Source organism: Grus americana, chromosome 10, assembly GCF_028858705.1.
Source record: "Grus americana isolate bGruAme1 chromosome 10, bGruAme1.mat, whole genome shotgun sequence".
Lineage (NCBI taxonomy): Eukaryota > Metazoa > Chordata > Aves > Gruiformes > Gruidae > Grus > Grus americana.
In genome coordinates this window covers 15,826,601-15,845,173 of record NC_072861.1, presented here as the reverse complement: position 1 = coordinate 15,845,173, position 18,573 = coordinate 15,826,601, and the positions used below count along the sequence as shown (strand labels likewise).

The following is an 18,573-nucleotide window of genomic DNA, read 5'->3' as shown; positions in this document are numbered from 1 at the left end:
TCACTACCTCCACAGGTTTAATGCTGTGGAATAACATTTGGGAGGGTAAAACCTGAAAGGAGAAATGTAATGGGCATAATTACTTTGACAGATGAGAAAGAGCAGAGTGCAAGCAGGCAGCACGGGGTGGGAGCAGGCCAGCAGCACACACGTTCCCCCGACATCGCTCGCCGTCCTCCCAGCAGCAGTGCTGGCCCGTGCCTCGATGTCCCCAGCTTCCCTCTGCCCTGACACCTGAGAGGGAGAGCAGCCCTTGGACACAAAGTAACCTGCCTCTGACTTCGGCTCTCACCCTCATCTCCAGCAGAGATCAGCTTAAACTGCAAATTGTTAGCTGTAAAACCTTTTCCTAAACTTTGGCCTCAGTTAATTATGAGATTAGATGCTCATGGTATCCAGATAAAGGGCCAGCTCCTGCTAGCATACTGTCCTGCTTCTGGACTAGGCTGTGATGGCAAGTCCTAAAGCCTTTATTGCCTCGCCTGGGTTTTGACGAAGCTTCATTTTAATGTTGCTGAATAAACTCTTCACATTTCAATGGCAAATGCCCCTGGGTCTCCGAGCATTGTCTATGAAGTCCCGCCAAAGGATTTTATACCCCTCCCCAAGAGCTGTTGGAGAAAAGTAGCCTTGACAGCAAAGGTGTATCTAGAACTACCTGAAGGGGCTTCCTGCTGTCAGCATTTTGTACTCGCTTCACAAATTCCTGGCTTTGCTTTTTGCAGTCTTGGTGTTAAGGATTTGGGTACTATCAGCAAAGCTTCTGGAGCAATTTCTCTCCGAGTTTCCCAGTAGGCCCCTCACCTCTTACATTTGTTCTTACCTTTGCAGAGATTCACCCAAGTGCAGCCTTCTGCCTGCCCCACTTTGCGTCCTTCCAGTGTGCTGGTTGCGTCAAAACACATGTGTGATTTCACAACAAAAGGGAGGAAAAAGGTGTCCTCAAAACAGAAGGATAAGTCCTAACCCAGTCAAATCACTGGTAACCTCAACCAGATTTTCCACACCATTTTTGGCTGGGTCTCCAGGCTGCCACAAGCAGAGCACCCCACGCTGCTTCTCCCACAGGCTGCTGAGCACAGCATGAATGGGCGGCTCTTGCAGAAACCCTAGGCACTGCCAAAAAAGCTCCCTCCAAAGAGACAGATCCCTTCCAACACAAGCACAGGAGCTGGAACAGAATAAAAGCAAGTGACTGATGCTGCTGAAGACACCTTATCCTCCAGGACAGGAAGTGAGCCCACAGGCTGCCCCTGGGATAGCCCAACTCCTACCCTCCCTGCATCAAAGCAGCTCACCCTGCTCTAACAAGCTCACAGCTGTATTTGGGAGCAATAGCATCTCTCCTACAGGTTTTCAGAGAGGAGGAATTGGTGTAGTCTCTGACTCCGGCAGCCTCTCCTGGCTCTGCATGTATTTATCTTCCAAATGTTGAAGCTTTTGATTGCTTGAAGCCAGCCAGGAGGAGCAACAAACAACAGCTTCCTATTATGTGAGAAAGCATGTGGTTCGGAACAGTTCAGAGTGTTACCATATCACAAAACATGTGAGCAGGGCTCTGCTTAGAGTGCGCCAATCCCCAAAACTCCCACAGACAGGGAGGGATAGCAGCTAGGGAAGCTATTTGGTAGGGGAAGTAGAGGAAAGCTGTATGCATGAAGCTGGAAAACTGGTTTTATTAGGACTTGTTATCTCTCCTTCACTGGAGGGGAGTGCTAGCATCCTATTTGTCACAAAGAAAACCTTCATCTCTCTCTTCTAACATGGTGACTTAAGCAATGGTTTAGATGCAGAATTTTTAGACTGCAGCTGATCCTTCCATTTGTTTCTGTTTCTGGAGGCTTTTAGTAACAGCTCCTGGACTGCATCACAACAGGGAGAGGTCATCTAGATGTGCCTCCTTCCCCCTTTGAGGGGAGAAGGATCTGGCTTTTGTGTATCACCCTCATGAATAGAAGCATCCTATGCTGAAAACATCTTTCAGGACCAGAAAGTCTCCGTAGTCTAACCGCTCTCCAGCCTCCTCCCCAAGGTGCGCAGTCAGGGGAAGACAACACTCAGACACTGCCCGGCAGCCACAGTACTGATCTTACGTTGGACTTTTTGGATGAGCCCCACATTGCTGCTCTCAAAGCAAGGAGTCACAGGCCCTTTCCAAAACACTCCTTGGTGCACACTTCACGGGAGAGCTCTTCGATTGATCTGTGTCTTGCACTAAAAAGCCACAGCAAACTCTGTGCCTTCCCAGGTACTTGCTGTGACTTCAGGTTCTGGCAGAGAGATCTCATGTGAGAAGGCCTTTGCCAAGGGGAGAAAAAACCCTCCAGGCTTCGGGTGCAAACAAGCCCCAGACTCCCTCAACACCCAACCACACACTCATGCAGTTCTCTGCCATGTTTGCAAGGGGAGTTTTGTGTTTCATGCTCAACACAAGTGAAATGCTCCCCCTGCTCTTTGTGCTGGACCATGAGAGGCACACCGCGGCTGCAGCAGCTCTCTCTCCCAGCCACGACTCGACAGGTTTCTTCTGTTCCAGGAGAGACAAAAGCTCTCTCAGAAAAGGTTTTAAGGCTTTGTGCTATCCTTTCAGCAGTTAGGAGCAAAATATATCCTACCAGCCTCCCTGATCAGACTTCTGCAACTCTGCAAGGAGTACAGGTATAGGTTTGTACTGAGTGGAAAGACAGCCTGCAGCCACCAAGTTCTCAAAGGAGAATCACAGCCTGAGTGATCTACTGCAGGACCTCTGGGAGTAGAGAGGAAATGAGAAGATACAAACCATCCCCTGCGCTAGGAAACCTGCATGATATCCTTCTACCTTCCTCTCACCGAGGCCAGAGAGGTAGAGAACAGGCCACACAGAAGAACTGAGCAAAAGCACACCACGTTGCAGGATCTGGGATTGTTTGTGGCAGCTGGCTGAGGGTTTTTAAATAAAATCAACTGCAGGAGGGGGAAAAAAAAAAGGCATTGTTTCTATGCATGCTGCAAACGGGAATTTGTTTTAGCTGATGAGAAAACAACAATTTCAGCTTCCAGAAAAGACAAAGCTTCTCATACACCTGCTATCTGTAAGAACAAAGGCCTGAGCCTGAGGAGGAAAAAGTAATATTAAAAAATTTAAAAAAAAATAAAACGAAGGAGGCTATTGATTCTGACCTTTCCACTGCTGGAGGGAACTACACCTCTCTCAGCACAGACAATGCTCAAAGACTCATAGCTTGAGCAAGCCAGAGAATAAGAACTGCCTGGGTTTGAAGATCAGCAAGCTTTCAGTACAGCCTTTCTATCTTTTGTGCTCCTGATTTTGAGAACAAATAAGTACAGATTAAACAGCATTTTATATGCTTTGAAAGTTTCACTCCAGCAACACAGAACCTGCATCTGGCATGGGAAACAGGGAAGATACCTCAGCAAAGAACATGTCCTAAGCCTGCACCCACAAAGCTCTGCTCAGGGGCTGCATGCTCTGGACCCAGCAACAGCCTGAAACAGAGTGGCAGAGAAGGCAACAGTCTCCCCTTCAACAGTGCTGACCTCAGACAGCAGATAAAAAAATCTTCAGTTTTTCAGCCACATACTTATTTCCTCTTCGCAAGTACTCTTTGTTGTGGGCTCAGCCTCCCTGCCAGACCTGCAAGCGTGCTTCAAGAAACCAAGTTTTGTTTTGTTGGTGATTTATGGCAAGGCTGCAGCTCCCAAACTGTCCAGCATTAGAAAATGGAAGGCTGCTGTGTTACCCCCCACCCCAATGGCTTGTGGAGTGATTAAGGATAGCTTTAATTTGAGGCCTGCAGCTCAACAGTTCCCAAAGGATTGATAAAATATATATAGCAATCTCCAGTTCCACCTCTGGAGGCCGAACTCTCTCCCAGTGATTAACGACAGCTATTTCCTCACTCTCTCCCTGCAGTTGAAGAAGGCCGATTCTCTGCAAGGTCCAGCCAGCAACGGGCCACACTCTGACTACCAAACAGCAACATTTACAACCAGAAAAAACCCTCCAAGAAACAGAACCAGCCCCAGAGGGGTGAGACGGCACCATATAAGCCAAGAATAGATCTTCTAATAAAGAAATTGGGCTAACAGGGTCAGGCTACCCAAGGCAGACCCGGCTGGGCTGGGTTAACAGTGCTAGCCTAACACAACAGGAATGGGAGCAGAGAACTCCCCAGAGCCACCTTTGAGGCTGTTCCCAGGAGGCAGCAACGCTACAGAAGCCTTCTCCCCTCAGAAAAAAAAGTCAGCCTCTCAGCCCAGACAGAGCGCTGCTGCTCAAATGTTACCCTCCTTCCGTGTCTGTTGCTACAGCTTGAGGCTCAAGAGGAGGGAAGCGTGGGTGGGAAAGCAACGCTCATCTAAAGAGAGCTGCTGCCTATTCCTCATGTATCCATGTCCTCCACAGCCACTGCGTTATCACGGACTCTAGGCCAGAGGCAGCTCCAACACAGATTAAACATAAATAAACTGTGAATATCACAGCTTCCAGCTCCCCAGAAACCCACCTTGCCCAGCCCTGTGTCCAGGAGGGTCTGTTCCCACCCAGGCACAGATAACCCTCCAGTGCTGCTCTTACTAACAAGCAGGGGCCACAGACAAGCATTAGCCATTGCTTAGAAGAAACCACTTGAGCTCTATGACAGGAGCCTGGTGAAGAGAGCAAGACTCCCGGGTGCCACAGCCCCAGGGAATCACACACTTGGGAGAGGGAAAGATCACAACGTGCATTTCCAGAGGACGTGGAGGAGGATTCAACAAGAGCAAAGGACTCCCTGAGGAGAGCTTCACTTCCTAGTATAAGTTTTAATATTTATTTAGTACAGGCCCGGTGAAGAGAACTGGGAAATAAGGCAAAGGCAAATTATCCTCCAGAGCCCAAGTTAACATCCCATGCACACAGACCACGCCAAGCAGCAGCTCTGCTCTTCCCCAGAGTCGCGTCCCACATCTTCCCCACCTGCTGGAGCACAGCCTATGGCTTATAAGTCCAGAAGGAATCGATTGACTTTTTTCAGGTATTCCGCCTTCAAGTAATCTCCTAGCTCATCCTTTGTGACCCACAGGTAATCTTCCTTCAGCTCTGCCTGGGACAAATCACTGCTTTGGAGGAAGGCTTTGAAGAAGAATACTTTGGCTCCCACGTTACCCTCAGTCCTGATGGCCCTGGGGAATTTATACTTGTAAATCCCATATGGCGCATTCCCCAGGATTTTGGCTTGAATGCGATCTCCTGCAAGATCCCAGCAACATAAGAGAAAGAAAACAGAAAACAAGACATAAGAACACAGAGCAACAGTAACTGAAAGACAGCATAAACCACTCCTTGTATCTGGTTCAGACCAGCAGAAATATTGCCAATTGTAAACATTTTCTCATGAAAAAACCACCTTGTCCTGGAGTCCAGCAAGTGGTGTGAGAGCGCTTTATGACCCACACCGAACAGCAGGGACACATGGGTTTGCTGTCACCCATCTGCCACAAAAGCTGCCACAGGGCAACAAGAGGGAAAGAGAAGCTGTACACCTGGAGCCAGCCTAGACCGTTCAGGGGATGTCTGGTGATGCTCCAACACCAGATCACGTAGGCCAGACCAGGCACCACAGCTGCTGGCAGCCAGAGAACCCAACTCACAGCCTGCCAGCCCAGTCAGCCCCACACACACTGCAGTCGCTCTGTGACGGTGCGCAGTTACAGAGCCAATCACCCAGGATCACAGCTCTCGCCAGAAAGCCCACCCCATTGAGCTCTGTCCCTCTGCCAGGAAATGCCTTTTCCCAGCAGATGGAAGGAGATTTCACTACAGCAGATGGCAAATATCCCTCAGACAGGGTACAGGAAGAAAACCGCTGGGACAAAGAGGAGGGAGGGCCAGGCACACGGCGAACTACACACCCAAAAACGTAGCCATGGCTCGTTCAGCTGTGCTTCGCAGCGTCTCTCCAGGCTGCCATTCCACTTGAGGCAGGAGCCACAGTTCCTGGTTACCAATTTTCTGCTTCACCAGGAGCATCAGGTTACTGTCCAGCCTCCTGTCCAACGATGTTCGAATATTGTTTTTATCAGCATCTGCCAAAAAACAACACATGCTGGAAACAAAGCTTCCTGGCAGCACTGCTCTGATTCATCACCCCTCTCTGTCTCACACCCTTCCAGCAGTAATACATAAACACAGACACATGGAATAAGACAAAAATCTAGACAGAAATGCTCCCAGTCACTCTGGAAGCCAATGCAGGATTCAGCCGGAACCCACTGCTAGACTGCGCTCTGCTTCATTTCCAGAAGTCATTTATAGCAAGCAGCCTGGATCGCTACCTTGACAAAAAGCAACAAAAGCACTAGGCAAAGCTTGAGAACCAAGCTACCAAACATTTCTCTTGTATGGAAAGAGCATCCATTTTCACCATTCTGCTCCAGTACAGTTGAACACACACATATCTTTGCAGCACAGCAACACCGATTCCCATATCAGCCAGTTAATTCCTTGTGTGCTAACAGTGCTGCCACAGATTCTCTTTAAAACAAAAAAAGACCTCCACTAAACTACACTCAGCTGTGTACAAAAGACTCAGCAAATTACTTCCCTCTACTGATTTGCACTTAGCTGTGTCCAACACTCAGGGTGTTCTCACTCACTACAAACTTCAGCCTGTACCTGTTATCCGTGGAGCAGCTTCAAATTGCAGTAACTTCTGTTCCCACTTGTCTTCCAGGTCTTGAGCCATAATGACTGTTTTGCCCGGTGCCTCATCATCATCATACATGCTTTCCTTCCTCCTCCTGAGCTGCTCCTCCTCTTCCAGCTTACGGATTTCATGATCTGAATAGTGGCTTTTCTCCAGCTCTATCTAGAAGGGTAACGCAGAGAATTGTAAAGGCACCAGCACTATAGGCTGCATTTGGCAGGCAAAATTGTTTCTACCTCAGTGAACACAAGATGATGGGAATTTCCCAAAGCTCAAGCAGGACTTTCCTGTTCACAGCAAGAACCTCTATTAGGGACAGCAAGAACCTCTATTAGGGACAGCAAGAACCTCTATTAGGGACACCAACAGCATCAAGAAAGACCACAGGAGCGCTACCAAGACCCACGAAGGTTGTTACAGGCAGCAAATCACAGACAGAGCACCCAGCATTGCTTCATGGCGGGGAGCAACATCACCCCAGGTGCACCCAGCCGGGCTGTGCGGGGCCATCAGCTACTCCCAGCCCCTGGCCTGTCACCCCACCGGGGCTGGCAACCGCCTGAGGCGCTACCGGGGGCTGTCCGCGGTTGCCAGCCCCACAGGGTGGTCTCCCCTCCAGGCCTGAGGCAGCCATTTTCCTGTCAGCAAACGCCCAGCACCCCCCTCTACCTGCTCCATGAGGGCCATCATGTCTTCCTCCTCCTTCTCAAGGGGCTGCGTGATGCGGGGAAGCCGCAGCAGACACATCGCCCCAAAAAGCCGCCACGGTCGAGGCGCGGTAGCGGTACAAAACCACCGACCCCAACTCGCCGCTCGCTGCCTGGGCGCCGCCATTAGGTTGCCGCGCGGTCCACAATGCACCGCGGTGAGCGGCGCCATCTTTCCTCCCAGCTCCCATCGTGCTTTGCGGTGACCTTTTCGGGCGCGCTACAGGAGCCGCCATGAGCGCGGCGCTGGCGGTCGCCTGGCAACGGCTGCTCGGGGCGGCCTGGGGGTGAGCGGCGGGAGCGGGCCGCGGGGCGGGGGACTGTGCCGAGCCCCCCCTTGGTCTGAGCTGACCGCTGAGGCCTTCCCTCCCCGTGATGGCGGCCGGCATGGGAGGCCCCGCTGGGCCCGGCCCCCAGCTCGCCAACGCCCGCGAGGAGGTCCCGGTATCCTCACTGCCGGCTGCCGTTTCTTTCCCGCAGGGGCTGCGCTGCCGTCCTGCGCCGTGGCCTGCGCACCGGCCCTCAGAGGCTGCAGGACCTTGCGGAGGCGGCGGCTGTGAAGGAGGCGGAGAACCAGAGCGTGACCGACCTGAGGTGAGACGGGCGGGCCGCGCCGGGAGGGCTCTGCCATTTGCCTCTTGCTGGGAGGTTTTATCGCCTTCGGCGTTTTTTTCAGCCGAGGAGGGAAAGCGAGTGACTTGACTCAATCACAAACGCAGCTTGTGTCTTTTGGAGACTTGGTCCCTTCTTTCTTTCTCAATATGAAATAAAACTTTGCAAAATTTAAAGAGTGAGGGCCTGATAACTCTTGTTTTGCTCCTCAGCCCTTTAATCCTGCAGAGAAACTCCATGAGATGGGATGGAAAGATCTATGAAGAAATCCCAATAGCTCACATCAAAGCTACCTACAACAAGTAAGCAAATGAGCCACTCCATTCCTGCTCTTGTGCAAAATGAAACTTTATAACATACCTGGGCTTTGGCCAGTCAGCATGTTGATCAAGAAAAAAGTCAAGGGAGTGGTGTCCCTGACTGGGAAGATGATAATATTGAATCCAAACCTCAGTGCTATTCAGGAAGCATAACTGTCTTTAGAGTGTCTTTAACAGCAATAAGATTGTTACTACACGTTTTGACTACATTTTGATATGAATAAGCTGATGGCTTTAATGGCAGGTTACTTCCAGCCCTCAGTTCTAGCACTATGGCTATACAGCTGTAGAAAAAATTGTCATATTCTCCATGAGAGATTGCTGTGTTTCATTAGTGATCCCTAGTGTGATATTTTACTGTTTCTTAAAGCTCTTTCAAGTTCTAGAAATGTTTTGTGCATTTTTTTAATAAACAGAAGAGTTAAAATGTTCTCGGTGAGAGGTGGGTCTGAAGGGCCAAGTGGTATCTGAGGTATACCTGGATAAAGTATACCTTATCCAGAAAGGTTTTGCCACCTCAAAGGTGGCTCGAGGTCTCTGCAGCAGGTTTGTGCAAGTGGGATACCTCAAAAGAGAGTGCTGAGTTAGGGTAGCTTGGAGAAGGGAGATGGGGAGTCTGTGGTGAGCCGTGCCAGCAAGCTGAGCAAGAAGAAACTGGAGAATAAAGCTTTGTTCTAGCTTGCTGCTTTCTTTTGCCCCTCTCTTTCTGTAGCACCCACGTCCAAGTGGTCAGCTTTGACAACAGGCCATTTGCCCGTACGTCCTGTGGCACGGAAGGCTTCCAGAACGCCAAGAAGGGAACTGCCATTGCAGCACAGACTGCAGCCATGGCAGCAGCAGTGGTGAGTCCACGCTGATGATTCTCACCCTCCCAGAGGCGAGCACGGACTGCATCCCCCCACTACCTGGGTACATGCCCCGCTCACAGGCAGCAGTCAAGTGCTGGTTCCTTAGCGCTCCAGCAGCACGCTGATGTTTGCTGACAGTTTCCCTAGCTTCATCTTAGTATGCATCTTCACACAGACAAAGTGTGTTTGAAAAAGAAGTTACAACTGCCCAGAGGGTGAGCTTAGCTGTGCAAGTTGTGATTCGAAAATGTATCTTGGAGCCTATCCTTTTCTAGCTCCAGTTTGCTAGCTCCTTTTTTCTAAGTGAACATCTCTCAGCCATTTTGGAAATACAGCCCCTGAATCAGCAGCAGTTCAGTTCTTGCACTGTAGGGGACGGAGAAGTGGCTGTAATTACTGGCCGAATGTTTTATATTTGCTCTCTGCCACAGGAGAACTGAGCTCCTGCCAGCAGTTCCAGTCAGAGGTGATGTCCTTCCACATGTAGTTTCCAGCTGCATACAGTTTACTGTAATTGTTCCTAAAATAAAAAAAAAAAAAACACAAAAAAAACCCAACCATGTGGGTGTCCAGATGGCAGGAGAAGATGAGGCTGGCTGTGTCACGGTCCTCATTACAGCAGAATGAGGCAAGGTTAAACTGAAAAATCTCATCCTAAATTAGGTGGAACTCGCTCCAGCCTTTCATGTCAGAGGTGTTTGGTGCCACTGCTGGCCAACAGCTTATTGTGGTTGACTCAGAGGAATAAAAGAACATCTTCACTATTAATCTGTGCTCATCAGAGCCTCATAATAGCTGCATAGCTTTGCTTGGCTGGATTTATTCCATCACTGTTAAAGTTGTTAGTACATGAATTGCACCAGAACACAGAAAGCGAGAGGTGCAGAGGAGCTCCATCCACTTGGTGGCAGCACAGCTAAGCTTTACAGCAGGTGGTTTTCATTTTCAATTTGCAAGCCCCTAGAATTTTTGCACTGAAGGTGCGGACTCCTGCACAGCAAACATAAAGCTTGCCTGCTTTTCTCATTTACCCTCTAGACAGAATCCACTGATCACAGGAGAGAAGTCGCTGCATTAGAGAAGGGAAAACAGTTTTCAGTTAGTCCTTGTTAGTCCCTTGCCAGTTCAGTCACGTATCCATGGATGTATCATTTGCTGCCCTGGCTTTAGGTCACAGATAGTTTGATCTTAAAGCTTTCTCCATATGCAGAGCTGACAGCCTGGCACAAAAGTTCTCTCAAAATTGCCATGGCTGTATCCAGGCCTCTTTTTCTCCTAGCATCTTTGTGCAATAATCCCCATATTTGTCTTCTGTATCCATTACTACCTACTTTTTATTTTTACTTAAAGAATACTATATGATAGCGTGCCAAAAGGGAATGAAAGACTCCAGGGGAGCCAGAGCAGCAGTAGTTCCATCACAGAGATCACTAACCAGTTGTTCTTTTCACAGAAAGCGCGTGGGAAGGGTGTGTTGCACGTACGAGTCATGGTGAAAGGACTGGGACCAGGACGCAAAGTAGGTGTCAGAGTTTCTTTTCATATTTTTCTCTCTTGGGCATAATACAGGTTTTTTAAATTCAGACTGGTCTCATGACTATGCCTATTAACTTGGTGTTTCTGAAGGTGATGTAAAGAATTCATCACTCAAGTGCCTAGTAATGAAATTTTAGAATCATTAGAATTTTAGAGTAATATCACTTTGGAGGCAGAATAAAAGCTGTATTTGGGACTTTTTCCAACTAAAGTAGGAAAATTGATGAGAATGCTGATGAAAGGACTGGACCAGATAGGTTTAACTGGGTTTTCTGATACAAATTACTTAAGATAATTACAAAGTAGAATCATTGGAACAAGTTGCTTTTTGGACAGGGCGACCAAACTATTTTCCCCTGAGCTTCTTCCCTTCTCTGCTGTTCAAGGTGTTAACAGTGTGTCATCTGCTGCCTTGTTCTTCCAGGCTGCCATCAAGGGTTTGACTATGGGAGGTTTGGAGGTCATCTCCATCACTGACAACACCCCAGTTCCACACAACGGCTGCCGCCCACGGAAAGCCAGGCGAATGTGAGAGGGGAGTGGAAGAGACACACAGCTTTCAACATCAGTTCATGCAACAGGGACTGGGTTGAATGTTGCTGCTGTGACAGATTCTGGAAAGCCACCCTCCCTGGAAATATTTGAGGGAAGCTTGAAGAAGAGAGACCATCCTGAGCCTTAAAAGCCCAGGTGGTAGAAGCTGGTGGTAAAAGAAGGAATACGTGTACTGCCTTAGTGGGAAGCCTCTTGTGTACAAAGTTTGTTGATTAAAATGTTGGTCTTTTAACAGCCATTCCCGCTGTGTTCCCAGAAGTATTTTAGATTATTACTGCCTCTCGACTGCTCTCTTCCTCTTACCACTGTATGTGGCTCTTTTGTAGCCCTCAGTGCTATTATTATCCTTGTTAGGTTGAAAGGGAGCTTGAGGTCTAGATCTCCTCCTAGTCATCTGTAGTAAACAACTGCATGGGGTCACAGCCTCTTCCTTCCCTCTTTTTCTCACTGCACAGATTTGGAAACAAGGCATGGGGTAACTCTTCCCCTTCCCCCTGGCTTGCAGAGCTCTGCATGCTGTGCGAGAGGCAACTCTCCCTCTTCACACAGGATGGAGCGCTGTAGTCTGGATCCGCTATTGGAAAGATCTGTTGTGGTGCTTTGTTTCACCCAAGCTGTCACTGGCCTGCCAGTGCTACTGGCAAATGGAAAACGCCAGTCCTAAAGGGGCTGGGATCTTGCCAGGTTTGATGCTTGCCGTCTCTTTGGTACCGCCTTGTGCACCACAAAGTGGATTTTCTGGGGTCCTGGGGAAAGCAAGCAGGGGATTAGTAGGCCTGAGGAACAATGAAATGCTGCCAAGGAGATGTAAAGCACTTAAGTCTTGAACTGTACCTCTATATCCACAGGCAGCACGAGCTTGTCATGGGTCTGTGATGTATTATTGCTGTCCCAGCTTCATCTAGAGAGAATTTCTGCCAAGCAAACATGTCTGAAGCTCTCCGGAGCATTAACCAGGGAAGGTAACAGCAGTAACCAACTACAGGACTGATTTCCTGGATGGCAAAGGCACACCACCTAGCAAAGGGCAGCTCCTGGAAATCCACACTGCCAGAGAAGCCCAAGCCATGTACAGCATGCGCTGGGTAAATATTTCACCTGGAAAGTGTATTTTAGTGCAGCCAGCAGTTCTATCACAAACCCAGAATCTTCCTTTCTATTATTGCTTTCTGTTGTTCCTCCTTAGTTTCTTAAATTGCATAATTAACTATTCTCTTCCTCTTTAGAGACAGGGTACCATGGCAACAAGGCAGTGAACCTCCTTCATGGGGCTGAGTGGCACGCGGCAGGTTTTGAAAGAAATCAGTCTGCTTAGAAGAGCCTGTTGAGTTGCATTTGACAGAAGAGAAGAAAACAAGACTCAGATGAATCCCCTACCTTACTCCAACTGTCTGAATTTGAATACAGGGTAGGTTATCTTAAAGGGAAGTTCCTTGAGCTGTCACAGATTTGACAGCGAGGAACAGAGGTTCTTACACAGATGTTTGACACACTAGAAAAGCTTCCCCCTCTCTAGAAATACAGCTGAGCTTCTAGTGACTTCATATTCCTCTTTTTAAGAAGATACCAGGCCAGCTATAAACCACAAAGACTAGCTCTGAGCATCCAGGCAGCTAGCTGGAGTAGGCATGTGTGCACACTGTGTCTTACAGCAAGGCTGGACTGGTTTCTAGGCCCAGCACAGTGACGAGCCCTGAGAAAGGAGGAGCACCAGTCCATGTTGGCAGGCTTGTCAGCAATTCACTGTCTAGCACACTGAGAAAACCAAGCACTACCATTCTCTACTGGAAGCTGCTCGTTGCATCAATGTAGCAGAAGTGCCCATGTCAGATAAAAATGATAGAATAAATTGAAAAGTAAGATTGGGAAGAGACTTGCAGTCCTTCTGAAATTCAGGGAAGAGTAGGTGGATGAGTTGAGAGTCAGAAAGCAATGAGAATAAATCCAGACTTAGAATCAAGGCTGTGCCCTTTGTAAAGGCCACTCCTTAACACTCCTGATTTCTGAGCGTCTGTGAACCTTTCAGGAAGTCTACCAATACATTGCCACTGCTTATACAGTGGGAAGTTTTAATCACCCGATCTGCCCTGCCTAGTTCTGGTCCCTATTCCTACTTCTTCCTCCAGCTGATATTTATATAGCACTCTGAGCTGGACAGAAGAGACTGACACTGCTCTCCATGGTTCCATGGCTGAATCTGTACAGTATCATGCAATATTTGTCTTCCAAACCCCCAGCTCTGCATACCCTCCCTGAGGTCTCCAGCACAGTGTTTCAGTTGTGCAGCTTTTTGTTGAAGTCACGTTTTCCACCCACCTTCTCTCCTGCCCTAATGGAGCACCCCCAAAGCCATGTGCTAACTTATTGCTCAGTCTGAGCTGTTTATTCTGCAGCACATCCCGGGCCTCTGGGGCATTCATCAGTGATGTGGGAGAGCACAGTTACACAAAGCAAGCTCTCCCACCTTGTGCAAGGGCTCGGTCGTTCCTTCTTGCACATGCTCTATGGTGAAAGAAGTCTTAAAACTCTATTGTTGTTCGTCTTGCAGGGAATTAATAGACACCAATAGCACTTAATGATTTCCTTACCCTTCAGATGTAACTATTAATTAAGGGCCTGCTTTTAGTCAGCCACTGGTGTTTACCAGTTCTAATTGCTTTTCTTGGCGCCTGGGTGGAATACTGTTTTCTACTGGCTCACATTGCTCCTAAGCAGCAATTACTTCACTTGTCAAGAGCACAGCCACAGCATTAGCACCCTCATTAGGGTCACATCCTCTCCCTTTGGGCTTCCCCATTGCTTTGGGACATTCTTCTTTCCCCTCCCTCCTAACTTTTGATTCCCTGCTCTCAAAGAAGCCTTTTTCTGTGAAACAAGCTCAGAAGCTTGCTACTGACTGCAAAGCTTCATCTTGGTTCAACCCTGGCCTTTCTGGGGTTTTGCCCTCCATTTTAAAATACCACCTGGAGCTTTCTCTATCGCACAGGGGGTGAAACACAAAACACTCTTCTGACTTACAGATAAAAATGCTACCTCAGGTCTCTTTACCCCTTAATGAGTGCCATACTGCCTGGGGGGGTTAGTCTAACTCAGTTACCCTTCGCTTGGATAGGGATGGCACCTGGTGGCTTGGAAAAAATAGCCTCCCCCAGCCTTCTCCCTAACAGTATATTATTCTGCAAAGAATTATTTCCCTATCCCCAGCAATGAGGACTTTCTACCTAGAGCTGCAGCTTTCTCTGCTGAATTGGTGATTTACTATTTCTTATGTGAGCATCTCGGTGACAAGAGTCAGGCAGCCAATTTCGATCCCTTTGTGAGATTCAATTAAACCATTAATTAAGTGATGTCAGTGTCCTTTAACAGCTGACTGTATACACAAGCAAGCAAGAAGGGGACAGACCCTGCAGTGCTAATAAACTGTAGCAGCAGGGGTGGTTTACCACAGCCCAGCTGCAGCTGTTAGGGACATCTGTGCAGGTTTTACTGGCTTTCCCTCTGGTGTGGGAATACCTGGCTGAGGATGTGCACAAAGCAGGTCACTGAGTAGGTGTTTATAACCCTAAAGCACCCCTCGGGAGCCTTTGAGAAGTAGCAGTTCAAGTCAGGTTATGTTTTTGCACTTTGACAGATAATCACGGGTGCTGCTTTCATGCCTAGCATCCCTGCCCCCAGCCCCTCTTCCCCTCCAACCTCAGCCTACGACCTCTCAGACCAAAAAGAGATCAAGGACCCTCAGATTGTTTTTGTGCTTTTCCAATGTTCTCCTCTCCCCTCAAGAGGCATTAATGGGTACTCAGTGGCAATGGGAACGGCTCAGAGGTTTTACTAATGAACTGCCTAATAGCATCCAAGTTCCTATGCTGATGGTGAAGCAGGGCTACAGGGTCCTCTTGGGGAGATGCATAAGGGAGCCAAGTCTTGACGCTATTCCCTTTTTTTGAAACCACTCAATCCTCCTTTGCTGTGCTCTCCAAGCTCCCCCTGCGCTACTGCCACTTGGCAGGGTCCTTTCCTTTCTCTGGAGTTCCTAACACTCTTCCTATGCCCACATCTACTAAGAGTCAGAGGCTGTGCACAGATCCAGACCTGGACCCAAACCTCTCGGCAGCTACAGAGCCCTACCAGCTGTTACTTGGGATAGCTGCTCCCAGGAGCAGCTGCACAGCTTGTTTTTCTAGAGAAAGGAGGCAGAAGGGAGAAAGGGTTGGGTGCGAGGGGCTGAATGCTCAACCAAGATGTGAGAAATGAAAAGGCATGTCGGAAAAGAGAATATGGAGGTAAAAATGCAGAAAAATACATTAAAAAAAACCCCAACTTTTCTAAGGCAATGACAGTCCTCAAAACCTTCCTTCCCCTTCTGAGCTGGCTCCAAAATCCCTCCTCTGTGCTTCACCACTTAACGATTCATTTTGCAAATCCAAACTCTAAGCCAGAGTGGCTGGGATTGATGTCCACCATGCCCCCCGGCCACATTACTAAACACTCCAGCTTTTGGCCCTTTCTCCCTCTGCCTGCTCCTCTGTGCAGCAGGCCAGGCTTCTCACCACACACAAGACTCCGGGTAACAAAACTCGGGGCCCCGGGCAGGATAAAGACACATATTTCATCCCCCAGCCGCTCATCTCCAGCCCCTTCAGCAGGTCCCAAGATAAGGTGGTGAAACAGGACTCTCATCTCTTCAAGTACCAGCCTGCAGGCAAACAACTTGCTCTCCTAATTGCCAGCCATGGCACTCTCACAGCCCCTTTCCAAAACCTGGATGCTGCCTTTCATTTTGCCCCTGCCAAATCCACAGAAGTGAATTATCAACTTTCTGAGCTGCCAGGGTCAAACTGACCAAGGAATGCAAATGACTTTAGACAGGCCAGCCCTCAGGGCTTCTCTGTAATGCCAACAGCTGGGAAGCAGCCTGCTCCAGCACTGGGAGATGCTCCAAAATGATCTACCCTTGGAGATGGTCATAAAACCAGCCCTGTTTCCCAAAATCCCCACAAGAGCAGCAGCGCAGCCGGCTAGAGAGATCCCCTTCCTAGTGGTCCTGCAGCCAAAGGGCCAGTGTAAAACTGGGACAAACCCTGCTGGGTCTCCAGCAGCCACACGGCAGAGCTGCTCTCTCCAGCCCTTATTGGAGCCAGTGGGTTGGCACCGACATCTTCAAATCTGAGCTCTCCGAGGAAGAAGCTGGCGTGGGCAGAGCTATTGTCTGGGGAGGGATAGGGGGTAGGAGGCAGGATGAGGAGAGATTAACTAGGACTTTGCTGCCTGAAGCCAGATGGGCTGCACTGCACAATTGCACTGTCGACACAACATTCGTCTGCCCTATGTTACTGGAGACCTTGTTTGGCTGCCAGCTGCCCCTTCTCCCTTACAAAGGAGGATTTTGCTAGCATTAAGGACTCACCGGTCAGGACTGAACCAGTGACCTAGCTACGCTGCCGCAGGTATCAGCGCAGCTAATCTGGATATTACCCTGACCTCGAGACCAGCCCCAAAAAAACAGGGCAGCAGCAATGAAAACCATCCTTCACAGCTGGAGATGTGAGAGCGCGCGCTGGCTCTGCAACAGGAGTGATGCTGGTGTTTCAGGAGGGGTGTTCCACCGTGGGGACTGTGCTGAGGCTGCAAGATCCCGCAGGACATGGGTTCAGCCCAGCAGCGCGGGCCAGGGCTCCCTACCGGTTGCCACAGGGTTGCCAGTGTCCCTTGCTTCTCCAAACTCACCATTTGAACCGTTTTTCCCCGAATCGGTTGCTGGGCACAGCAAGGCCGTTTCCATGCGGATGGCTGTTTCTCCCTGTTGCCATGGTGACAGCACTGGGCACCAGCAGGCCGGAGGTGGGAGGGTGAGGACCATATCTCCCCAGCGCTCGCCAAGGGCAGCAGGTACATCTAATCCGGCATCGCTCCATTTTACGCCTTTGAGAAGCACAGAGGAGTTATCAAATGACCAGCTCAGCGGCAGCAAGCAGGCACTCGGAGGGATGCGGTGCTGCCCATTGCTCTTATTAACACCCTAAAATCACATTGGACAACGGCTGGCCAGCTCCAGCAGGGCTTCCCTGCCACCTGCCTGGTTCTCGCCCTCCCAGACCCTCACACACAGCTGGTCCTACACATCCCCTGGCTCCGGCACCCCAGGGCTGGGCTGTCCTCTGGCAGGGCTCAGGCCCAGGGTTGGATGCCACCACCAGCACATACAGGGGCTCAGGGAGTCCGTAGGGCAAAGCCCAAAGTGTGCTTTGGCCCACACTGGGCACGTTGCAAAGCTACTGAGGAGAAAGAAAGAGAAGGACAGCCATGGAGGGTAGAAGTAGCATGCTCCTGGCTTTAAAAAGGCTGAATTCAAACTAGTTCTGTCACCCACAGAAAATAAACTCCTCCAAAGGCTCCAGTTTGTACCTGGACAAAGCAGAATGCAGAAAATTCTGAGGGATTCATAGTGTTACCCACAACTTCCCATTGCCCTGTTGCAGTTTCTGTAAGATTTTCTTCCACAATGGCCAAGCACTGTGCTGCCGCTCCTCCTCTAGGAAAGCTCCCCTGGAAGGGACCTCTCCCTGCAGTCCTCCTCCCTCTGACCAGCCAAGGACCCTGGGCACCCACCAAGCATCTCCCTGCCATGCTCCTCTAAAACTGCCCTCAAGTTTTCAGGTGTACTTGGCATCCTCACAAAACCAGGAACAGGCAGCAATCACCTGCAACAGCTAGAAGCTGCCATGGGAAAGGATTTGACTTCTGCAAAGTAAGAAACAAGAGACACAGTAAAAAATTCCCTCTGCACAAATGCAGAGCCTGTGGGTTTGTACGATGTCCTCCACTCCTTGTTAACCAAGTGAGGGCCAACACATTACCCAGGTGCTGCAGCATAGCCCATAGCTGCTGGGACCAGGGGCACTGAGCCCCTTTTCAGTTCTCCTCACATGCAGGACCACAGTAGTTACCCACGAATTACTAGTTTCCAGATTGCTACTCTAAAACCAGTGCAGTATTTTTATGTCAAAATATCAGGAAAAGAATGTGCAATTCAGGGTTTTTCCCATATCGGTATTTTTCTGAGAACTCATTTCCTTACACAGTAAGTACAGCTCTTCCCTGAGAGAAACAAAGGCAAATCAGACCTTAGCCAGCAAACGGCTCTAGCAGGGGACACCGCTGCCTGATGAGCAGTCAGCCTGGTGGGCAGGTAGTGCCAGGCTGTTACTGTTACAATGACTGACTTTGCATAGCTCAGCCCACGTCCCCCGCAGCCCCAAAGCAAAGAAAAAAGATAAAATAAAATAAAAGCCCTTTCGCCATTCCCTCCTCC

General features: G+C 49.4%; 2 protein-coding genes across 2 annotated transcripts; one reads left to right on the top strand and one right to left on the bottom strand.

Moving 5' to 3' along the window:
- Positions 1–4,797: 4,797 nt before the first annotated feature.
- MRPL46 (mitochondrial ribosomal protein L46) lies at positions 4,798–7,585 on the bottom strand. Its single transcript, XM_054836797.1, has 4 exons — positions 7,356–7,585; positions 6,656–6,848; positions 5,893–6,066; positions 4,798–5,230 (listed from the first exon to the last, which is right to left on the bottom strand). Exons 1-4 carry the CDS (start codon positions 7,563–7,565, stop codon positions 4,980–4,982), a joined length of 828 nt encoding a protein of 275 aa, XP_054692772.1. The 5' UTR covers positions 7,566–7,585; the 3' UTR covers positions 4,798–4,979.
- On the top strand, positions 7,565–11,502 carry MRPS11 (mitochondrial ribosomal protein S11). The gene is made up of 6 exons (XM_054836798.1): positions 7,565–7,680; positions 7,874–7,987; positions 8,218–8,307; positions 9,038–9,167; positions 10,627–10,692; positions 11,134–11,502. Exons 1-6 carry the CDS (start codon positions 7,628–7,630, stop codon positions 11,239–11,241), a joined length of 561 nt encoding a protein of 186 aa, XP_054692773.1. The 5' UTR covers positions 7,565–7,627; the 3' UTR covers positions 11,242–11,502.
- Positions 11,503–18,573: the final 7,071 nt, after the last annotated feature.

Coding starts and splice junctions, on each gene's coding strand:
- MRPL46 (XM_054836797.1), bottom strand. CDS start 7,565: ATGGCGCCGCTCACCGCGGTGCATTGTGGACCGCGCGGCAACCTAATG. Junction 6,067..6,655: donor AGCTGCTCCACGGATAACAG/GTACAGGCTGAA, acceptor GTTTTTTGGCAG/ATGCTGATAAAAACAATATT. Junction 5,231..5,892: donor AGCCATGGCTACGTTTTTGG/GTGTGTAGTTCG, acceptor GGGATCTTGCAG/GAGATCGCATTCAAGCCAAA.
- MRPS11 (XM_054836798.1), top strand. CDS start 7,628: ATGAGCGCGGCGCTGGCGGTCGCCTGGCAACGGCTGCTCGGGGCGGCC. Junction 8,308..9,037: donor ATCAAAGCTACCTACAACAA/GTAAGCAAATGA, acceptor CTCTTTCTGTAG/CACCCACGTCCAAGTGGTCA. Junction 9,168..10,626: donor CAGCCATGGCAGCAGCAGTG/GTGAGTCCACGC, acceptor TTCTTTTCACAG/AAAGCGCGTGGGAAGGGTGT.